Source organism: Arvicanthis niloticus, chromosome 8 (genome assembly GCF_011762505.2).
Source record: "Arvicanthis niloticus isolate mArvNil1 chromosome 8, mArvNil1.pat.X, whole genome shotgun sequence".
In the NCBI taxonomy this organism is placed as follows: domain Eukaryota; kingdom Metazoa; phylum Chordata; class Mammalia; order Rodentia; family Muridae; genus Arvicanthis; species Arvicanthis niloticus.
This window is the reverse complement of record NC_047665.1, coordinates 68,932,584-68,957,123: the sequence shown is the minus strand read 5'-3', so window position 1 is coordinate 68,957,123 and position 24,540 is coordinate 68,932,584. Positions and strand designations below refer to the sequence as shown.

The following is a 24,540-nucleotide window of genomic DNA, read 5'->3' as shown; positions in this document are numbered from 1 at the left end:
GCAGTACAGCACAATGACTGACCTGCCTAATGGCCATGAGCAAAACCAATAAATAAAACTACCATTAGCCTATTCTAAACTAGCAATGTCTAGTTTTTTAAAAATTTTGTTTATTTTGGGAGCTGAGGCAGGAGGATTACAAATGAGGCTACATAGAAAGATCTTGCCTCAAAAAGGAAAATAAATTTTCAAAAGAGAAAGTGTGAGTATTAACTTTTCTAGATAGGAAGGCACTTTTGTGCTGTACATTAATGCCTGTAACCTGGTCCAGCCTGATTTCTGCTAAGACACATATCATTTTAAGGTAAAGAACATGATTCAGGAGCATCAGAGAGTCCAAGGCCAGCCTGGGTGACAAATCAAAGACTCTTTATCCCTCCAAAATTATCTTTATTATCAACATCCCAAAGAGAACACCATGGTTCCTGGGACTGGATCACATACATACAAGGCAACACTGCACTGTTCTTACGGCTGGTCTGTGAATCTAAATGTAAGAAATCCTAGCACTCTAGGATATAAGCTCAGGATGAAGGATAATTATTTTATAATCGGATCCAAAGACTAACAAACTAAAAATCAACAACAATTATTAAAGTAAACCTAAATTACTTTTAAACAACTGCCTAAGATTTAAAAAAATTATGCCTCATGAACTTAATATATCAAAGAGCCATAAAAACAAAAGCAACTACCTCAGGCAGTATTAAAATTCAAGACAAATAAATCAAACTCAGTATTTCCTAAACAGACTAGGCTATCATTTTAAAATATCTTAAGATCAAACCTCTACCTGTGGCTTAATCTACCTATTAATAGATAATCTTCTCTGTTTTAAGGTTCCGGTTATGAGCAGACGCATGTGATGGGCTCTGGCAAATGGTGACTAAATAGATCTTAGGCTTAATGTAAAGTAGTTCGCTATATATAGAAGGGAAAGAGATGCCTTGGGCTAACCAGAAGATGTAGGAGAGACAAGAATTAGCTACCAAACCTGATGTTCAATCACCAGGACTCAAATGGAGGAAAGAGGGTACTGACTCCCACAAGTTATACTTTAACCTCTGTGTGCATGCTGTGGTGCAGACACAGAACAGGTACACACACACACACACACACACACACACACACACACACAGAGAGAGAGAGAGAGAGAGAGAGAGAGAGAGAGAGAGAGAGAGAGAGAGAGAGAGAGAGGATGAAATAAAAACAAAAATGGAAAGAGCAAGGTCTAATAAAATATTTAAATATTAAAGCTATATTATTTGAGGTGTATTTTCTCCTCAAAATTATAAATGAACAAGAAGAACTGGATATAATAAGCACTTGGTAGTGTGAGCCTACACACTCCCAGCACTTGGGAGGTGGATTTAGGACCACAAATTTCATAGCTCTTGCAGAAAAGCAAATGAGACTCTATTTCATATAAAGAAAAAAAGTAAAGTTAGTGGTAAATGGTATGACTCCCTGTGACATTTTCATCCTTAGAAAGTATGATAGAAGTAAATACATAATTTAAAGGTAGGCTTGAAACTTTATAGTTCTATCCTACAGGACAAGTTAGAACCAACATTGTTTTACAGCATATATTAGTCTGTTAGTCAACATCATAATCAAATGATTCAAACAAGCTCTAAAATGTAGTACTAGCCATTTCTGCAACAGTATAACATGGGCGCATTACTTTGAAATGTACGCTTCCAGCCGGGCAGTAGTTATGCATGCCTTTAATCCCAACACTCAGGAGGCAGAGACAAGTAGATCTACAAGTTCAAGGCCAGCCTGCTCTACAGGACAATCAGGCCTACACAGACAAACCCTGTTTAGAAAAATAAAACAAAATTACATTCTCCCTAATTTTATCAAGAGCATTTTGTTGGTTGCTGGAGCGATGGCTTAGTGGTTAAGAGCGCTCTTTTGGCAGGCACCAGGCACCCACATGGTACAGACATACACATGGGCAAAACACTAATACACATAAAAATAATTTCTTAAAAGACTACTTTATTACCATTTCCAATTCATATATACATTTGCTCTGGGTTTATTTTGTAAGCAGGGAATGAAACACAGGAAATTCCATATGTGAGGCAAGTATCCTACCAGTGTTCTACCTCAAGTCCCTACTACACACACACACACACACACACACACACACACACACACACACACACACACACTTTCAAGGAAAAAACATCAACACTGTATTTGCTAATAGCTAAGCCACTGGCAAGCTATTATACTTCTCTATCCTCAAATTTTGTGTTCATCTACAGAAAGAGGCTGATGCTACTACAATGCCTCTCTTTTGAGAATACCATAGGCATGTAGTTAATACTCATAAAAACAACTGGGTATATAAGCGTCACATACTCTATCTTGTTATTTTTAAAGTTAATTTTTGTGGCAGCCACGATGGTTCAACTGGTAAAGGTGCCTGGTACCAAGCATAATGATCTAACTTTAATCCCTGAAACATGCAAGATGGGAGAAAACCGACTTCTAAGAAGCAAGTTGTCTTCTGACATATAAACATGCATTATTCATGTGCATGCCCACATGCATACACAAAATAAACTTGAAATAAAAGGCTCTTAAGAATAAATTATTGCTGGGCGGTGGTGGTGCACACCTTTAATACCAGCACTTGGGAGGCAGAGGCAGGCGGATTTCTGAGTTCGAGGCCAGCCTGGTCTACAGAGTGAGTTCCAGGATAGCCAGGGCTATACAGAGAAACCCTGTCCCAAACACCCCCCCCCCAAAAAAAAGACAAATTATTTGTGAACTATTGTGATCTCTGGTTTTCCATTAACTTGGATAATTATCAATGATATACTGATACTAATTTGGGCAAATTTCCAAGAGTAAAAACGATTTCCAAAAAAAAAGCAGAAATGCTCTGCTGTAAGTAACCCTTCACCCGAAGACTCTCTTATAACACAGCAGCACTGCTGAGCACAGGACCACACCTGTAACCCCAGCACTCAAGACACAGGTAGTGCTGAATCACTGCACACCACCCTGAGCTATACAGAGTTCTAAACTCAGGAATATATGGCAGGACTGACTCAAAAAAACTAAAACACAACAGCAAAAACATACAAGACTATAAATACAATGTAAGAATTAAAATGTTCAATATTAATCACGTTATTTTAAAATAATATATATTAAAATTAAGAATGCATGCTTGACCACAGACGTTTTTTGGAACAAAATCAAAATGAACACTAGACATAGACTGAATCATGTTTCTTCTATTCTTCACAATGATTCAAACTTCATACTTTGAAACACACTCTGAGAACTCCACTTCTGAGTCAGCTGCCACCAGTGATGCTCTGATGCCCAGCGTGAGGTAGGACAGGCTGCTGAGGCCAGCAGGCTCACCTGCATCACTCATGTCTCAAACTGCTCCCTAACTGTTAAAAGCCTAAGGTAACTAATGCTGATGCTGAAACGTGTCACAATTGAGTCTCCAGAAAACAGCAGGAGGATTAAAGCGCAGTTAAACCATTACTGAACACTCAACAGAAGAATTGGACAGAATAACCAATTCTGAATAGGTTTAATTACTTGATATCTAATCGATGTTACCACTTATCTTTTAGGGAGAAAATAGTGGAATCTGAAGAGCAACATGAAAAGTTAATGGTACTCCTAAAATAACTTATTTATGTCCTTTACGTATGATTAGAAAGAACACATCATTTCCACATAATATTTTACCTTGTGTGAGGAGAAAGATCTACATTCACTACAACTGTATTCCTGACAGCCTATGTTACTGAGGATTTATACTGATTATTGGTTAAAAAAAATTTTTTTGAACAACTAGAATATATCAAATAAGGTTTAATACTTAAAAATAATTCTGTTGATTTTACTTACACTGAGGGTCAGAAAAAATAAGAATGACTCCTGGACTTTGGTTCTAGCTCCAACCTAGCCACTAAAAATTCTGATTTCATTAAATTATACAGAAAAGGACTGCCAAACATCATTTACATTTTCTATTCCCCATGCACATTTTAAAGTATCTGCTGAGAGAAGGGGGAGGGGCAGATGTGCACACCTGTGTAAGGGTTAGGGGTGGTTGTCTTATCTCGTTTTCTTTTTGGTAGTGCTGGTGAGTGAGCTCTGGCTCTTGCACATGCTAGGTTCTTAATGTTCTTGCACAGTTCTTAATAATAACTGTGACATGACATCTAGAATCGTATTTTAAATACTGATAACTTTCACTATCTACCTTTTAACATTGCTTTGTTTTAAATTATATATAATTAAAAGACTAAAGTGTAAGTAACTACCTACATACAACAGATTGTACACGAAGTAGACTAAGAATTACATAAAGGTTAAGCTGAAATAATGCTGCCATGAAGTAGAGGAGACATAATGACCATTTTCCAGAGTTCTCATAATTCCATCAAAATATTTTTGTATCTTTTCCCTTATAGACTGCTTATAACATTTCACATTCAACACCATTAATATTGTCTCAGGCATCTAAATTGAAGCAGATCTGACTCAGATCAACTTAGAGGTCAATGTACCTCAGTTGCCAGGAGACTGGTAGTTGCTACAGCAGCCCCAGACAAGCCAACCTAAACAGGCTTCAGCTTCAAGGCAGAATGCATTTACTACTAGGCAGAAGGATGGATGCAGCTGCCTCATCATGTAGCATGTGAATCAAACTGGTTATGTGTTTGTGTGGTTGGTTGGTTGGTTAGTCGGTTGTTTGGTTGGTTGTTCATGAGATCCATCTTATTCGAGCATGGAAAGGGATAAACAAAATAAAGAATGTAACTGCCTGAATCTTGGATTACTTGCACCTTGTGAATTCTTCCTTCTCGCTCTGCATTTCCCTTCACTAACACTTCTCCCGTGTACTGCTCCCTGATACAGGCCCCAAACACACCAACATAATGAATAAAAAATGAGGCTCTACTTAATTCAGCCTGGAACTAACAACAATACTTAAAACAGTTTTATAAAATCAGAAAAGAAAGTGCACACTGAAAATGTTCAAGTAAGACTTGGTTCCAGGGTATAAAACTCTCCTCTGGCTCACTTAACTACCTATGAGAGACAGTGGTTTTACGTATCACTCACATTCCCTAACCCAGCCCCATGACTTCCCTCTTCCTGCTTATCTAGTGAGATAACCTGAAGAAAGCCTTCTAACGTCACATGACAGCTTCATTCAAACAGTCCATTTTCATGTCCAAAGATGGCACAAGTCACACCACTGACTTTCTGTACTAAACTGCTATTCACTCTAAAATCTTCATTCATAACACCTAGTAACATCATTCATAAGCATACACATTACACTACTCTAATGGCGTATTCTGGTAATACAACTTACAGAAAATACCAAGAAAATGCATATGAATTCTAAAGTTCCATATACTAGAAACTGTGCTCAAGTTTGTAGTGATTTAGTTTATTTTGTCTTTTTAGAAACAAAACTGGTGTAGAAGATCAAAACGAGGGCTTCATTCACACAGACTAGGGGATGGTTCCACCCACAAAGCAATTTATAAATGCGTGCTAGACAAACTAGTGATTAAAAAATACAGCAAGTTTTCTAAAATTTTCAAGTATCTCTTATTAGAACTTTGAAACTAATTACAGAGTGAAGTGGGCTGGGTGTGGTAGCACAAACCTACCAAACCTTGAAACTTGCTGATGAACACAGATGGTCTGAGGGTAGAGCTTTACTTTAAATCCTGGGGGAGGTGGGGATGGCTACACAGGATGGCTCAGTGAGTAAAGGCACTTTCAGTCAAATGACAGGCATTTCCGTCCCTTACCCACTTAAGTTTGGAATTCACAGAATTTTATAAAAGGTAGAAGGAAAAAGCCAATTCCACAAGTTGTCTCTTAGGTAAACATGCACACTGGTTTGTGCCCACATACATCAAAGACAAATATACACATCCACTCACACAAATAAATAATTCAGTGTCCTTGCATGCATGTAACTTAGGATTCTCAAACTATTGCCATTGGAGTTATCTGTTTATTTGGCTTTCTAAAACATTATTTGTCTTATTAATAAGATACAAGAGGGGGATGGAGAAATGGCTCAGCAGTTAAGAGAACTGAATGCTCTTCCAGAAGTCCTGAGTTGAATTCCCAGCAACCATATGGTGGCTCACAACCATCCTTAATGAGATCTGATGACCTCTTTTGGTGTGTCTGGAGATGGCTACAGTGTACCCAAATACATAAAATAAAAATAAGATACAAGACTATGGTTTTTCCTATTTTTCTCTTGTCTTTGCAACATTCCTATTGCCAGGCCTAGCAGAGCTCACCAGTGTCAGTTACTCAGGAGTCTAAAAAAGCAGACCTGCTTAGCCTGAAGAATGAGTCCAAAGAACCCTGGGCGACTCAGTTGAGACCCCACCTTAAAATAATTTAATTAAAAAAAACAAAAAAAAAAACAAAAAAACAAAACTCAAGGGCTGGGTAAAATACAGGTCAGTGGAAAAACACTGGCTGCTATATTAAAGCACTAGATTTAAGAACTGAAAAATAAAAGAGAAATCCTATAAACGAAGCTGCATATCAAGCTACAGATCAGATTGTGGCAAAAAGGAGAGAAAAGTCATCAAACATTTATTTGTGAAAACTTACTAGAAAAAACAAAACAAAAAAAAAACAAAACTTCTAGTGTATCAAGGCACAATTTATTAAAAAAAAAATACTATATTTGGGAGAAGAGTCATTTTTTACATTTGGAGATTTTTAAATATTCATTTGTATTATTATTTTATTGTGTGTTTTATGGGTGGGTGTGTGCACATGAGTGCTGACACGAACAGATACCTCCTTGGAGCTTTAGGTACAGGTGCTAATGAGCCAGCAGATGTGGGTGCTGGGAACTGACTCTCCACAGTGCATACTCTAAACCACTGAGCCACTCTTCCAGCCTGGAGTCATATATCCTACATCCCATCCTATGTTAATTAAAATATTTTAGACAAAAGCTTTCCAAATACTATTTGTGCAATTTTAAATGGTCTTTTGAAACAAAGCTCACAAAAGCCCTAAACTGACTCCTACTTTTTCCTACATTTTCTGACCTTTTGTTGGAGAGCACCTTTAGCATAGCTAAGGCTGGCTCTGAGCTATAACATACCTGAGTTGTAGCAGCAGCAGGGGTTACAGACGACGCAGCTGAGGGGGAGAGAGCTCCCACCTGTTGCAAATGCCCAGATGACTGCTGAGGTATATGAGAGCTAGAGACAGGTGTACTAGATCCTGAGCCAGACACCACGTTTGGGAAGGATACGGCTACATCATTGCTGTTATAAATACCTGCAACCAAAGAAATTTTATTTAAGTATCTTATAATTTAGCAGTCAATTGGTCAGACAAGATTTCTCTTTGATCCCTTCCCTACTGATAAATTTTAATTAGTGCTTTAAAACTATGTTAGAAGACACTAGCTTTTCATAAAATATTTGTCTAAAAGAACCTACTTCACTTTTGACTCAAGTGTTTTTGTTAAACAAACACACAGTTAAGCATTGTTGGCATTTCTAAGAGCAACAAAAGGCTTCCAAACAGGAGAATGAAGCAGCTGAGGGCTATGTTTTAAAACCACTTGGTAAGCCTTTCAAATGCTTAGAACCCTAGAAATCATGACTAAGAAGCTATAAAATGGAGAAAAAAAGAAAAAAAAAAAAAAAAAAAACCACCTTGTTCTAGAAAGAATACAATGATATAGGACAGGACTAACTTGATTCCACTAATAAAAGGCCTCCATGCATCACAGCAGCAAGAACAGAGGTGGCTTCTACCAAGAACAGGAACAGTTCTGCCACAAGTTTCTGATGAGTTAACAGGACATGAAAGACAAGGTAGCAGCCACTTTTTAATTTGACAAGAAAGTGAGGACAACTTGATAAAGGAATATTTTTTCATTGTTCTGTAAGGTAAAGCCATGAGGAAAAAGGAAGTGAGGATGTAGATGTTGTTCCATCTAGAAGAAGAGCTAGGAAGAAAAGCAGGAAAAAAGACCTCAGCATAAACTAGCAGTTACTAGGCACCATGCCCCATGTATTCCAGGGAAAGGACCAACAGATGTGTAAAGCCTTATGGTGTAAGCATGAGAAGCTGAGTACAGAGCACTAGTGTCATCATTTTAAGAATGAATCTAGACCATATAACTAACTCCCTCCAGCACTAGGGAGTGAGAAGTGGGCAGTGGAGCTGGAAGGCTAACTGAAAACAAAAATCTCTAAGTCAGGAAAAGAAAGCAGACAGTGACAGCGCAGGGCACCTGATGGCCTCCTCCAGCCTCTGTGTGCACAGACCCCAGCTGCACATGAGCATATATGAAGAGCACACACACAAGCATGCACCCGCCCATATAGAGAATAAGAGGCTGACCCTAGCCAGGAAGTATTTTGCACCACAGAAACACGTGCCAGTGCAGGAGACACTTTTGGTCAATGTCCTAATTTGCAAACAGTGGAAAATGCTCCTGGTCCATGGTGAGAAGTCAAGGTTGCTGCAAACATCTTCTAATCCATCTGACAGTTTCCTGGACAAAAAATTACCTTCTCCAGCGTAGCATTAAGTATATCCAAACTGAAAAACCTGTTTTAACCATGAAAGGAAGAAAGGAGGAAGTGGAGGAAGAGGAGGGAAGAAGGAAGGGAGGGAGGAAGGGAGGTGATCAAGAAAACCTGATTTAAATAGAATGAGGGACTATTACTAAATGTTAAAAATAATTAATATTAACTACTGTTAATATTAAGTGGGAAGGAAAGCTGTAGCTTAACGCCTCTTAGAGGCTGAGGTGGCTCAGTCAGTGAAGTGCTTGCTATGTCAGCATTATGACCCGAACTTGATCCTCAAAATCCATGTAAAAAAGCCAGGCACTTGCAATACCAGGGCTGTAAGAAGAAACTGACAGGAGGACCGGGCCTTCTATCACAACTAGGGAGCTCCAGGTTCAGCGAGAAACTGTTCCAAAAATTAAGATGGTAAATGTTAGTGAGTGGAAAATGACAGAGAAACATACTATCAGCTCTGGCCCCTGCATGTATTTACTCATGTATGTATGGTCTGTGTGTGTGTCTGTCTGTCTGTCTGTCTCATGCATAAGCACATACACACACACACATTATACCCCTAGAAGGTAATAATTAGTAAATATATCGGCTTATCAGTGGGATTTATGTAATTCTAAAGAACATAAATATTGATTCATGCTTTAAAAAAAAACCTACCACCTTCTTCAAACAGAAAAATACAGAACTAGGACACTTTAAAGGCTTTACACCTAGAATTAAGTTTTTGTATCATTTTTGAATCAACAGTTTCAAGAGAAAAAAATGATATATTCATTCTGCAAATATTTGAGAACTCACTGTTTCCCAGACATTATTCTAAACCTTGGGTAGCATTATTCAAGATATATGATCTCTGCTTTCAAGAAACTTGGCAGAAATGAGAATTACAGCGACCCATGAAAGGCACTGAAGACTGTCCTGGGTAGGGTGGGGTGAATGCACACAAAGGGTGTCTATCTCCCTCAGTCCTAGATGACAGACTGGAAATGTACAGTACCTCTATAGCAGGTGTCTAAGAGCACTGCACAACAAAGAAAGATGGGGTGGGGAAGAAACATGGTGGAGAGCAGGAATGTGTGGGCACCACCTACAGACCTGTGCAAGACAGCAAGAAAACGATACCAAAGCAGCAGCAGTAACGGTTAGACGTTCTCACTTGAACAGTTAAGAACTCACTGATGGGTCTTCTGCAGACTGTTGTAGTCAATACTGGGGGATACGTAAAACAAAACTCACTGGCAGCACGCAGAGATGAACTGTGAAGAGCTGACACAACGCTGATAAACAAAGACACTCAATCAAGGCAGCAGTGCTCAATGAACAAACATTACAAAGTTCATGGGGCTTGATGACTAATTAGACCTGAAAAAAGGGGGCACAGTCCTCAATAATTCTTAAGCACAAGTAAACAGGGGGGCGGGAGGGGAGGAGAAAAAGATCCCTGAAGGCAGAATGGTGAAGAGAACAGAGTATTTGGTTCCCATGTACTGCTAACTGCTTGTACAGATGAGCAAACATAATGTAGAGAAGGTGACCCCACCCCAGTCAGAAGAGTGTCATTAAGAAAACAAATGACAACAAATTCTGGCAAGGGTGTGGGGAAAGAGGAAGCTTATTTGTTGGTGATGGAAAGGTAAGCTTGTCTCATTATGGAAATCACTGTAGAGATTTCTAAAAATAACAACTAAGAAAACTATCATGTGAAGCAACTATACTACAGCATTCCCACTTTGGAATATATTATAGTAACAAGACTCTAAGTCAGCATACCATAGAGCCAGATACTCTATCACCTATGTTCATACCTGCGCCATCCAAAAAGCCTAGAAAAGAAACAAGCCTAGACATCTATCAACAAATGAATATATAAAGAAAATGTGGTAGATATATACACAAGGAATTGATTTGGGGAGTGGGGTTCAAGATAGGGTTTCTCTGTGTAGCCTTGGAACTCACTGTGTGTCCTGGAACTCACTCTATATAGACAGGGTGGCTTCAAACTAGAAAATCTACCTGCCTTTCCCTCCAGGGTCCTGATAAAGGCTTGCACCACCATGCCCAGCAACACAAAGAAAAAAATTACAGCCATAAGGGGGTGGGGGATCAAGAATGTAGAAAAAAAAAAAAAAATCAATGTAACTGGGTATCGTAATATTAAAGAAATAAGCTAAACTCAGAAATACTGCATATTTCCTCTTAGGGGGAACTTAGATTTAAAGAGGGGTGTGTGTGTCTCTGTGTGTGTGTGTCTGTGTGTGTGTACACAAAATGAAAATTAAGTAAAAAACAAGCTTAATCAGAATTAGAAGAAACCATTTCCTATTACAAATAAATCTGAATTACAAGATGATTATCACAGTCTTGGAGATTCCTGTATGCATAACACAGCTGCACAATCTAGACATGACTGCCGGGTGAGCTTAGAGCCTCCAGAGCACCTTACCCTCACCAGTAGGAGAGCTAACAGCTAAGGCATTGTTACACAAGCCTAAAAACTTGAGTTCCAGCCCCAAATCCATCAAAAAATAAGAAAACTGACTCCAGAGTTGTTTTCTGACCTTCACATCTATGCTGGTAACATTTACATGCACAAACAAATGAACGGGCATGTTTAAGCATGCACAAATCTCAGAGTCATATGCACAATGAGAGTAAGTAATCTTGTGAACTCTCAAACTGACTTTCTACTGTCCTGTGCTATGGATAACAGTAGTGAATATGTAGAAAAGCACAAATTTTATTCAGAGAACTAAACTTTTAGGTTCTATTTGAAAACGGAACACTTAAGCTAGGTAGTGGTAGTGTCCCAGCCCATGGTGAGGCAGAGCCTGGTGATTCTATGAGTTCAAGGTCAGCCTGCTCTACATAGTGAGGTCCAGGGCAGTCAGAACTATACAAAGAAACTGTCTTGGGGTGGAAAAAACAAACAAACAGCAACAAATCAAATCAAAACAAAACAAAAGCAAACAACATAGGATCTATCAAAAGCAGATGGTATACTTTGAAATACTAACAATCTGGCTAGTTGTAGACAGGATGTTCTTATTTTAACTCACCAGAGTTTCCATTATCACTCACTGTGTGTTTCAGTCATGTTATCCATCATGTATTAACAATAATAGAGTTTCCCACACTTTGTGAAGACAATGGTCAAAACAAAGAACAAAAATTACAACACCTAGGGATTTCACAGAATGATCAAGGGAAGAGGATCACAGAAAGAAACCTGATGGAGCATTATTCAAAAGAAAAAAGTAGGGGCTGGAGAGATGGCTCAGCGGTTAAGAGCACTGACTGCTCTTCCAGAGGTCCTGAGTTCAAATCCCAGCAACCACATGGCAGCTCACAACTGTCTGTAACTCCAAGATTCGACACCATCACACTCAGACATACATGCAGGCAAAACACCAATGCATGTGCAGTAAAAATAAATGAATAAATTATTTAAAAAAAAAAAGAAAAAAAGTACAAAAATAACAAAACAAAAGACAAAACACTAAAAACAAAGAGATCTTACTCTAGCAACCCCCCAAAAAAGCATCAAACACAACTACCAATGGTCATTTAAGGCCATTAAAAGTCACTAAAGTGTGACAACGAATCATGGACCAATGACTAACACTTAGCAAATGTACAAGCTTGGAAGTTGAATCCATCAGTAGAGTGGTTGCCATACAAACACAAGACCTTGAGTCCACTCCCCAGAACCCCTAAGAAGGCCAGGTACCATGAAACCCCAACAGTAGAGAAGAGGAGACTTGAGCAGAAAAAGGCTTGCTGCCAGTCTAGCCAAATCTCAGGGCGCTGGGTCCTGTCTCAAAAAATCAGGGTATAAAGAGACTGAGGAAGACACCCAACATTAGGCATAAATGTTCACACACACACACACACACACACACACACACACACACGAATAAATGACATAAGAGTTTAGTCATGCTACACAGAACAGAAACAGCACTTTTAGCAAAATGAGTACTTATAAACAAAAGATGACAGAGAAAACGGCAAGTATACATGTGTGCTACAGGAGCCAAAGGAGGTTAAAAGAATACGCTAGCTCCTTGCAACCCAAGCTACAGGTGGTTGTGAGATGCCATGAGTGTTAGGAACTGAACACAAGTCTTCTGCAAGAGCAATAAGTGCTCTTAACTTCAGAGACATGGCTCCAGCCTAGTAAGACAATACTGAATGTGGATTATTCCAGTTTATTTAACAAATGTTAGCTTTCTATAACAAAACATATAAAACAGCAAAAAGAATTTACCTTACTATTATCACAGTTAGCATTTATAATCTAGGAGAGCTAGGCACGGTGGTACATGCCTACAATCCCAGAATCAGAAGGTAGAGGTAGAAGTCTAAGCTGTGGAGTGAAATTATGCCTCCAAAAGAGTGAGTGTGTGTGTGTGTGTGTGTGTGTGTGTGTGTGTGTGTGTGTGTAGTGATGATTAGGGATGAGATGAAAATAAAGAAGCACTATGTAAAACTTTGAAGGTTCCAATTAAGAGTTAATAAAATGCTTGTACTACTTTCTTCAAATATATTAAAAACATAAAATGCTGACTGTCTAGATCTTTGCAATATGAGCCTTACTTATGTGTTTGTTGAGTGTGCATGCTTCTGGATAGTATATAAAGGCCAGAAGTCAAGACGGGGCATCTTCTATAGTGCTCCACCTTTTTTGGAGACACTCTTTAATTAAGTATAGAGCTCACAGAATCAACATTACTAGCTGCCAGCAATCCTAGAATCCTGTCTAGGCTTCCCAAGCACTGGGATTCCAAGTGCCTGCCATCATGTCTTACGTTTTACTCAAGTACCAGGGATCTGGCTGAGGTCCCACATACACTCTACCAACTGCTTTAGCCCTAACAGATTAAAAGTTTTGATGGTGAAAATATACCACACGAATAATACCCAATGCTCAGAACTGAAAGATAAAAGTTAGGAGGTACATACTGAAATCCAAACAGTACATGTTCTTTTTAAGAACAAAGTTCTGGCTGAGATAAAAGTGAGTCTGATGTTCTCAGCTATATGATCATAATCAAAATTACTCAAGTGTTCTGGGTCCCCATATTATTATACAAAAAGCTACCTTAATTTGACAATGCCCATTTAAAGGTTTTAATAATGTCAACTCATATTAAGACTCAACAAATGACAGCCATTTGAGCATTTTAAGTGCTAATTTAAAATTTCTAGGTTAAGTAAGTAGTATTATAATTTTCTCATCTACCAATGCCCTTACCACACTATGAAAGCCAAAATTACAACCCAAACATATACAACAATAATCATAAAAGTATAATACTGAAAAGCAAAACTGTGGTAATAAAGTTTAATTGTTTTGGTATCGCATTAGGATGTTTATATAGATTACCCAGAGCAAGTGCAATCAATCTACTAATCCTGCTTTGGCGTCTTTATTATAAAATACCACAAAATATTCCTTCCGTGGCAACAAAAATTAAAGGGAGACCTCTGATTTCCACTCACCAACCTGACATAAACACTTCTAAATCTTCCATATCTACCTTTTTTATTTGGGGGTGGGGGGTAGGGTGGGGTGGGGTGAGGGTTAGGCGAAGTGGCCAGAAGAGATGGCTTAGAAGAGTACTTGTTCTTGTAGCGGGCCTGGGTTCAATTCCCAATACAAAATTAATGGCTCACAACTACTCGTAACTCCAGTTCCAGATAATCTGATGCCCTCTGTTAACTTCTGCAGGCACCAGGAATCCATATGTGGCATGTATGTACATGCAAGAAGAACTTATAAAACAAATACTCAGCAAGAGTAACAAGTGCTCTTTTAACTATGAGGCCATCCATCTTCTAGCCCCTCCACCACCACTGTTTTCCATTTAACATCATTCTTTTTCCATCATTTACAAGTTTTACAGTTGTTTATCTAAATCAACCTAATATTCATTGAGTTCAATGAAACTGAATCCTACAACACACAAGCTCTAGGAAAGTACTCTCAATTTCAGGATAAGAACAGAAATGATAATGCAGAAAGATGCGGTGGATGGCAGTGACATATTGATCCACAATGGGTGGATCTTTTATCCACCCATTCATTGCCTGCCCCTCCATCTAGTTAACACTTAGTAACTACTAAGAAACATGCAATGAGTTTGGAGCAGAAATAAAACTGGGAAAAGGAAAAAAAAAAAAGATAAAACTGTGCTCAGAAGAAATATATAGTTCACCAGGAATATAAGAGAGAGAAGGGGATGAGTGGGTGGAGCAAGGATAAGAAAGGAAAGGGAAAAGGGGAAAGAAAAAAGAAATGGAAAAGAAAAGAGAAACTTTAGACAATAACAAAGTGGGATTGCATATTGAACGTGAGCTGGAAGAAGAGAGTCGTGTCCTAAATGGAGGGCCATGATCCAAAGGAACCAGGGCAGCTGAGGAAGCTGTTTATTGGTGGTCTGAGCTTTGGAACCACAGATGATAGCTTAAGAGAACATTTTGAGAAATGAAGCACACTTACAGACTGTGTGGTAATAAGAGATCCCCAAACCAAACGTTCCAGAGGCTTTGGTTTTGTGACCTACTCTTGTGTTGAAGAGGTGGATGCTGCAATGTGTGCTCGGCCCCACAAGGTTGATGGGTGTGTGGTGGAGCCAAAGAGAGCTGTTTCTAGAGAGGATTCTGTAAAGCCTGGTGCCCATTTAACAGTGCAAAAAACATTTATTGGTGGTATTAAAGAGAATACAGAATATAATGTGAGACTTTTCAAAAGTATGGCAAAATTGAAACCATAAAAGTTATAGAAGACAGGCAGTGTGAAAAAAAAAAAAAATACAGGATTTGCTTTTGTAACTTTTGATCATCATTACACAGTTGATAAAACTGTTGCTCAGAAATACCACACTATAATGGGCATAACTGTGAAGTGGAAAAGGCCCTTTCTAAACAAGAGATGCAGTCTGCTGAATCACAGAGAGGTCATGATCAGTGGATCTTGCAACTTCATGGGTTGTGGAGGAAACTCTGGTAGTGGAGAAACTTTGGTGGAAGAGGAGGCTATGGTGGTGGAGGTGGTGGCAGCAGAGGTGGTGATGGAGGTGGTGACGGTGGATATAATGGATCTGGAGGTGATGGTGGCAACTACGATGATGGTCCTGGTTACAGTAGTAGAGGAGGTTATGGAGGTGGTGGAGGAGGGTATGATGGTTACAATGAAGGAGGAAATTTTGGTGGAAGTAACTATGGTGGTGGGAACTATGACTTTGAAAACTATACTGGACAGCAGCAATTAAGTCATGGACACATGAAAGGGGGAAGTTTTGGTGGAAGAAGCTCAGGCAGTCCCTGTGGTGGTGGCTATGGATCTGGAAGTGGAAGTGGTGGATATGGTAGCAGAAGGTTTTAAAACAAAACAGAAATGGCTACAGTTCTTAGCAGGAGAGAGAGCAAGGAGTTGTCAGGAAAGCTGCAGGTTACTTTGAGACAGTCGTCCCAAATGCATTAGAGGAACTGTAAAAGTCTGCCACACAAGGAATGATGATCCATAGTCAGAAAAGTTACTACAGCTTAAACAGGAAACCCTTCCTGTTCAGAACAGACTACCATAGCCTCAGTTAACCAAAAAAAAAAAAAAAAAAAGCTTTTGATTAATGCAATGTAATGTCAATTAAATATACATTCATGAGGTCTTTTATCTGTTGTAGCTTTGTCTTTTTCTTTTCATTACATTGGGTATACTGCCCTATAAACTTTTGCAGTGGTACCATAAATAAAAAAACTAAGGAATTTTAAACTCTGATTGACAGACAGACAGACACAGACACACAGACACACACACACAAAGACAGATACCAAGATATAGGACCAACTGCCTACCATGCATGCACAAACCTCGTGACTGAATTACCTATTCTGCAAGAAAAAAAAAAGAGGAAAATGAAGAACAGACAAACTTTGAGGGTTGAGAAAACACAAGATTTAAAAAAAAAAGAGAGAGAGAGAGAGAGAGAAATAGCAACACATTCCATTAAGGTGGGGGGAAGAGCTGTGGTGGGCATTAAATTATTGTAAAGGACAGAATTCCAAAGCATCTGCTATAACCCAGTTTTTATATTCTGGTTATTTAAATACTTTGAAGGGCTTTGAAGACTGAATTAAACATACTGGGTGGTTGGTTGACCTTGAAATCAGACGAGATATAATTATATGACCTTTAAGAACAAAAGGTGAGGGAAGATTCCATGGGAAGTGTGGATAAGGAGAGAATGAGAACGTGCTGACAGTTTTATATCTTCATGTATAGTTTTACGCTCAACACAGCTAAAGTCATTCGAAATGAGGAAATTTCAACTGAGAAAAATGCCTCCATAGTTTAATGATGGTTCTTAAATGCTTTAACCCCCCCCTTCTAGCTCACCATGCACCAGAGTGAGTGGAAAAGAAAGGATACGGGGAAAGTGGACCTGTTTAGAAATGCTTTTTGGAGCAACTCCTATCTGTGTTGTCTGGGAAGAGTTCAGTTCACTCAGTCCACTCACAAACACTTCACAGATACACCAGCAGTCCAGTTTGGTAGAGTCAGAATAACAAACACAAATCAGTAGCAGTTCCACTACCTAGCAGAGACAACCAGGCCTCAGCCTCGGCCTTGGCACAAGTCAGCAAGCAGGAGGGACCAGGAGGAACACCAAGAGAAGTTCTCAGCTGTGCCTCTCTCAGGGAAGACACCAGACAAGTGCATGTTGCACAGTTAGCGGAGCCTTTTTATTACACTCCCTGCAAACAGCCGGTGTCCTCTCTGGGTGTTACCTCAGCAGTGCCCTGTCTCAGCTGACATCATTCTATCAATCAAACAGCACAACACCACAAGTGTGTTGTTCTCTATGGAGCCCCAACAGAGACCAATACATGCTTGTCATTAGTAAAGAATCTCTCATCACATCACATGTCCTTTCACATCACATGTGCTTTAGCAGAACATCCTCTGTCCTGTGTCTGCTTCAGTGAAACATTCCTTCACGTGTTTACCCCAGCAAAACACCATCCAACACAACTTGACTTTCCAAAGGACATTTAAGTTTCCACGTCATCCATAAGATGGTACCATCTCTGGGCTGGAGTTCCTATGTTCTAAAAGAAAACAGGCTGAGTAAGCCACATAGAGCAAGCCAGTAAGCAGCTCCCCACCATGGCCTCTGCATCAGTTCCTGCCCTGTTTGAATTCCTGTCCTGGCTGACCTCCTCTGATAGTGGACTACAGTGTGGAAGTGTAAACCACTTCCTCTCCAACTTGTTTTTGGTCATGGTGTTCTATAACAGCAATAGTAACTAATCCTAGCTAAAACAGATTCTTCAGAAACGAAAGGTAATCTGAGAATTCAATTTATTTATCCTTGCTTTAAAACAAGGAAAGATGCAAAACCATTAAAAAGCCTCTGTGAGCCCCACTTGAGGTGGAAGCCAATAGATACAAATTTAACTTCAGTACTATAACTGCAAACAGTAACCAGGATGAGCCCTGATGTGGCTTTCTTTCTAGAGTCTCCTAATATACTTACCACTAAATAAAATAAGACTTTAGCCATGTGAAAGTCTAAACACAAAACAACAACAAATTGAACCAACTTACTTCATATGAATAAAGTAGAAGAGAAGAAACAAAAGTTAATAAATGTGTGTTCTTTTTTGTTTGTTTGGGTTGTTTGTTTGTTTGTTTGTTTTTAGAGACAGGGATTCTCTGTGTAGCCCTGGCTGTCCTGGAATTCACACTGTAGACCAGGCTGGCCTCGAACTCAGAAATCCACCTGCCTCTGCCTCCCAAGTGCTGGGATTAAAGGCGTGCGCCACCACTGCCCGGCTTAAATGTGTGTTCTTTAAGCTGATAATTGTGTACTAACCTGTGATGGCAACCGTACCATAAAGAAGCTAGGGGTAGAATCAGAGCTGGAGGGAGGGGCTCAGGAAAAAGAACAAGCATTCAAACTAAGAGACACAGAAGGAAGTCAAAGGCAACATAGAAAACTGGAAAATGACTCATAGCAAAACCAAACATTTTAAGAATTAGGGTAAATCTTGATGAAGAACAGCAAGAAATGAGTCTCTACATTATCTCATGTCTAATTCTACAAATTAATCATCATAAAGAGAAAAAATTTCCATTAAAAAAAACCTTTTAACATTTCAAACTATGCAATGAAAAAAATGTGTCTGCTATATTTCTCCTCAAAAAGAAAACAACCTGACCCTAACAATGGGATGTGTGTATATGTGTGTGTTTGTGCACGCACACATATGTGCAGGGGAAGCACTAAATAATGAGCCCATTGTAGTGGCTATTCTGTGTTGTCAATTTGAGTACATCTGGAATTAACTAAACCCAAGTTACCAATGCCACTTCTTGCCAGGAGGGTCAAAGAAACTCCCCCTTCCCCCCTTGAAACTGTAAGCAGGTCCTCAATTAAATGCTTTCTTTTATAAGTTTCCCTGGTCATGGTGTCTCTTCAAAGTAATAGAAAAGTAACTAAAAGAATGGCTCATAAGATAAAGGTACTTGCTTCCAATCCTGAAAAACTAACTTCAATCTCTAGAACCTATGGAGTAGCAGAGCCCAGGCCCACTACGAGCTGTCATCTAACCTGACGTGGGCACACACAAAACAGGCACAGATAGATAGATAGATAGATAGATAGATAGATAGATAGATAGATAGATAGATAGATGTGAAAATGATAAAGCTAGGGAGCAGGGCACAGATGAGGATTATGAATCACTCATGGCATAAAAGCAGAAGAGGACTCTGGGGAGGGACGGGAAACCAAACAGCAACGGACAGGGGAGGAGAACTGGGCAGGATCAGCAAGAACACAGGATGCATGAAATTTTTACAATAAAATTCACTACACAATAATTTCTAAAAACCTAAGGACAGTATTTAAAGATTTATTTATTTTATGTATATGAGAACACTGTAGCTGTCTTCAGACACATCAGAAGAGGGCATCAGATCCCATTACAGATGGTTGTGAGCCAGCATGTGGTTGCTGGGAATTGAACTCAGGACCTCTGAAAGAGTAGTCAGTGCTCTTAACCTCTGAGCCATCTCTCCAGCCCTCATCTGGGGGTATTTAGAAAGATCAATTGCCACACTACACAGGAGGCTCTCACAGCTATTTTATGTTTTATGCTGTAGCATTTCCACTTGCCACACTTCCCAGCCGCCCCACATGCTTACTCCATCGAAGAGCCTTCTCTTCAATCTTAGACTCTTTGTCTACAAGTTTCCCTCTCAGCACGAAGACTTCACTATTTTAAGATAAACTTGATACCACAGAGCACGGTGGTGTAATAATCTGTAGTCCCAGCGCTTGAGAAGCTAACACAGAAAGATAACTAGAGTCTAGAAACCCAAGAAACAAAGTTAATTCTTATCTTTAAATAATGTCCAAAGCAAGTAAAATAAAGATTAACCTGTCTCTGTCTTCTCTACCAGAACGTTTCCATTACAGACAAGTTTTCTCTATTATCACCTCAGCTACATGAACTTAGCTACAATTCTCTTTTTCTGCAGAAGTGCAATTGTTCTATGTGCTAAATACTAGTGAATGCCTTCCTTCCCCCGCTACGCCCCAGAAATTGCTACTCAATTCACTGACAACTGTAAGTTTGTTTGCTTTTGTTTTTTGTAGGAGGCTGGCTGACTTTCACATTCCTGTTTGGGTCCCCATAATATTTGGCTATATTATTAACAGAATTCGACTTGGTTTCTGTCTTGGCATTAAGTTTGTTCAATTCTTATGTGCAATCATCAAAAGAACCTTCCGATATAACTAGTGCACTATGTTTTTCCCAACTCAAAAAAAATCAACTTCTTTGGATTTATTGATTTAAAAGCGAATGTTGTTATTCTTTTTATGTTCTGAATCAAATATCAGTTATCACTAGCACCTTGCATAGTCAAGACTCCTGGCTAGTTTTATGTCAGCTTGACTAAAGATAAGAGTCATCTGGGAAGAAAAAAAAAAAAAAAGCTGCAATTGATAAAACGATTCCACCACAATGAACTTTGGGCAAGCCTATGGGGCATTTTCTTAACTGATAACTAATGTGGGAAGGATCAGCTTACAAAAGGTGGTACAACCCCTGGGTTAGTGCTCCCAGGTGCTATAAAAAAAACAGGCTGAAAAAAGCAGGAGGAGCAAGCCACTAACTAAGAAGGACTCTGATGTGGTTTCTGCATTAGGCTCTGCCTCCATGTTTGTGTCTTGAATGCCTGCCCTGATTTTCCTGGATGATAACTTGGCATCTCAGAGTTGTAACATGACATAAACCATTTCCTCCCAAAGTTGCTTTTTGCTATGGTGTTTTATCAAAGCAGCAAGAAAGTAACTAACACAGCACCTGAGTGGGGCTGACTGCCTGTGCTAAATGTGTACTTAAATGACAGACTGATTATCTGTAGCAAATAGCTTATAACCAGACAGGTCGAATGCGATGTTCTCAGCACAGTTTAATCCATCAAAGATAATTTCCCTTTACTTTGAACTTTTTCCTATTACAGATCATAAAATCTTAACGATATTTCTTCAAGATGCTATTAATAAGCATATTTGTCTCATGTTTAAATTCTATTCCACCAAAGCAGGATACATTTATATTATGTATTTTCCCCCAAAAAACTAATAATAATCTCCCATGTGAAAAGAACTTAATGTTTATCCAATGGAGGAGAGTTGAGGAAGAAGGCTCTGTATTTTACAGACTCTTGTACTGATGCTAAGTGTTGTCTAGGTGAAAACTAAAACTTGTAGGTGCTGATGCCACTCTCTAAATCGCTTGTTTTTACTCCCTACCAATCTAAAAGAATGTAAGCTAAGAATTAATGATTTAAGAAAGGGCATTATATACCTTACGCCATCTGATCCTTCCCGCAACACATATGCAGAAGGCATCAAAAAGAAGGAAACAGACAATGAAAACACAGCCAGACATATAGCCCCCAACTATAATTCCAGAATTTGGAGAGTAGATCCTAGACTAATAATTATGGATGATATCAAGGTCATCCTTAACTACAGAGAATACATGCGAAATTGTTGACTCCTGCTAACAATGAGGAAGAAGAGGAAAAACAAGAGTAAGAAGAGGAAGGAGAAGAAGGAGAGGAAGGAGAGGAGGAGGAAGAGGAGGAAGAAGAGCAAGAGGAGGAGGAGGGAGAGAAAGACAAAGAAGAGAAAGAGGGAGAGGAAGGAGAGGAGGAAGATGAGGGAAAAATCCAAAAAGGGATGTACGGAAATAAGAGTCATGGACTGTTTAGATTCATATAACTATGAACAGCATTCCCATAGTTATAGGCCAAGTACTTAATGTGGCTGAAATAAAACTATCACTAAATATACAATGAACAAAACTAACAAACACACAAAAAATTCTCAGTTACCTAAAACAAGGAAATAAAGTCAGTAACCAAATTTCTTCAGCCTGCCATATGGTGCAATCTACAGAAAACAGCTAACAACACAATGGTGGACAACTAGAAACCTCTCTGTAAACCAAGCAATATGACAAAGGAGCATGTGTGTGCTTCCCAATTCTATCTTGCAGAGAAAAAAAGAGACATGGCATTGCTTAAAAGTATTCCAGTGCTAAAGAGAAGAGATTCTAGGAACTAGCTATATAACAGTGAGAAAAAACACTACTGCTCACCTTAGAAATTAGAGTGCAAGTGAACAGGAAAAAAATGTCTCCCTGACATGATCGTATGCAACAGAACTAGCACATACTTATCAGAAGCCTGTGAAAAAAGGAGTCTGAAACTTTCCATCAAAAACAAATACACACGCCTGCAGTACATGTGTGTACACATTCACACACACACAAACTCTCTATGAGGAAGCAGCAAAATGACAAAGTGGATGAGAGCACTTGCAGCACAGACCTGATAACTGCTACAACCTATGATGTCCTCTTATCTACACATATAGTGCCCTTCCCATAACGTGCACACAGATGTATGCACAGGCATGCACATGTGTGTATGCACATGTGTACACACATACACGTGCTTGCAGTAAAAAAAAGGAAACAAAATGGTGAATGTCTATGACAGTATGGTTAACCTAATACTCAACAAACCAAGACTTCAAGTGACTCCATTGATAAGCAAATTTTTTTATCTGTAGAGAAAGAAATACATTTTTTAACAGAATGGGGGGAAACCTACATTTAGAAAAAAAAGGAAAAGCCATTATAGAATAAAAATCATTTACTGGAAATCCATCTTTCATTTGCATTTATAGCTTAAAAAAGGTTCATTCACATCTTTTCTCTGTAATACAAGATGAAGGAAACACAACTAAGAATTCTCAACCTCACCTGTTAAAACCCACTTAATAAAGGGACTAAATATTTTTAAATTCTGCAAGATGGTTCAGCAGGTTTAAAACACTCAACACCAAACTGGACACTTCATTTAATCCAGAAAACTTATGGGAGAAAGAATGCACTCTTCAAAATATATACACATGCATGCTTACAAATAAAACAATTTTTTAAAAAAATTAATGTAAAAGGATTACAAAAAGTTGGGAAAACTAAAGAAATCCTCACACACTCTGTAGTAATGACCATCATTATAATTACACTGTTAAAATGGAAAGTGACAGAATTTGCCTTATATATGGACTTAGACTCCAAAGGAACAGAAGATGGGACCACACTGTGAAAACTGGTCTCCAAATAGATACAGTTTCAAATATTTATTCACATGAGATGCAGGAGCAAAATAAGGTATTCAAATAAAACTTTCTGAAAAAACAAAATTCACAGTCTATACTGTGGTTAAAAGCAAATTCCTGTTGTTTTTCCTGTAATTCCTGTAATTACTAAGATCTCCAAGAAGTAGACTATTTGCAAACACAGAAATCTGAGAAGCATAGAGACAAACACCAACCTAATGAAACCTCACTGACTGATCACACCGCTGAAGGCCGGTTACAGAGTTTCTACTGACAAGTTTGTGCAGAACAATTAATCTGCTCACTGAAGCACTAGATCTCTTCTAATGAATAGACCATGCTAACTTTCACTTCATCTTTTTGATAAAAGGCAACATTTGTGATAAGTGAACCACCAGAGAAGATCTAATAAAACTTACCATTGTGTATTGCATTCAGCAACTCTGAGAAGGCTTTTAAGTAAGGAAAAAAGGACGTCAGGTTAAGATCATTCTCAAACACACAAAAGAAAAACAAAGGCACAGACTGAATCAGCTTAACAAAATCTTAGTATATCTACCCGACCTATTACTTGAAATTATTAAAACTAAAAGCTTTTTTCATTATCCCATAATATAACTCCTTAAATATTATATATTTCACTTATTAACACTCAGCCTAGGAACTGAGATAACATGTTAGGTGCACTGTCACAAAGGTGACACTTTCTTTAGTTTAATATATTTTTGAAAATTGCTTTAAACAGCAGTATCAATATAGTATCTCTTTATTCATCTACACAGTATCTCCACAAGATGTAATAATCAACCGTACAGCACAATCAAAAGTTATAAAACAAAATCTCATTATGCCTTCTAACCCTATCAAACTTTTATTTTCACCTTCTAACCTTCAATATAAGTTTCAACACATACAGAAGTCCAAACATAAAGCTAATTAATATACAAATACTGAAATTTTTTATTTACATTAAGGCTAAATAAATGGCACCCAAATACTGAAAAGAGCATGTTACCAAGTGTAGAGGTCACAATTCTAAATCATAAGTACCATAGTAAAAAACCAATGATAGTTAAAATTTGCAACATTTGACTATAATGCAGGTCCTAAACACAAGTAAATGCAGTATTTGAAGGCATCTTTGTAACAGAAAAAAAATCTACAAGATAAAAATCTAATGCATTTTGGAAATCAAAACTTAGACCTTTAAAGGTCTAAGTTAATACATC

The 24,540-nt window shown here is 38.5% G+C and overlaps 1 protein-coding gene across 20 annotated transcripts in view; it reads right to left on the bottom strand.

Moving 5' to 3' along the window:
* Mllt10 (MLLT10 histone lysine methyltransferase DOT1L cofactor) overlaps positions 1 to 24,540 on the bottom strand; it is a 137,855-nt gene that overhangs the window by 18,710 nt on the left and 94,605 nt on the right. For 18 of the 20 annotated variants that reach the window (XM_076939547.1, XM_076939546.1, XM_034509681.2 and 15 more), the window contains 2 exons: positions 23,731 to 23,763; positions 7,154 to 7,332 (listed from right to left, as the gene is read on the bottom strand). In XM_076939547.1, the coding sequence (XP_076795662.1) occupies positions 7,154 to 7,332; positions 23,731 to 23,763 (212 nt within the window). The remainder of the gene's footprint in view (positions 1 to 7,153; positions 7,333 to 23,730; positions 23,764 to 24,540) is intronic. The other 2 variants (XM_076939550.1, XM_076939549.1) reach the window with 1 other exon arrangement.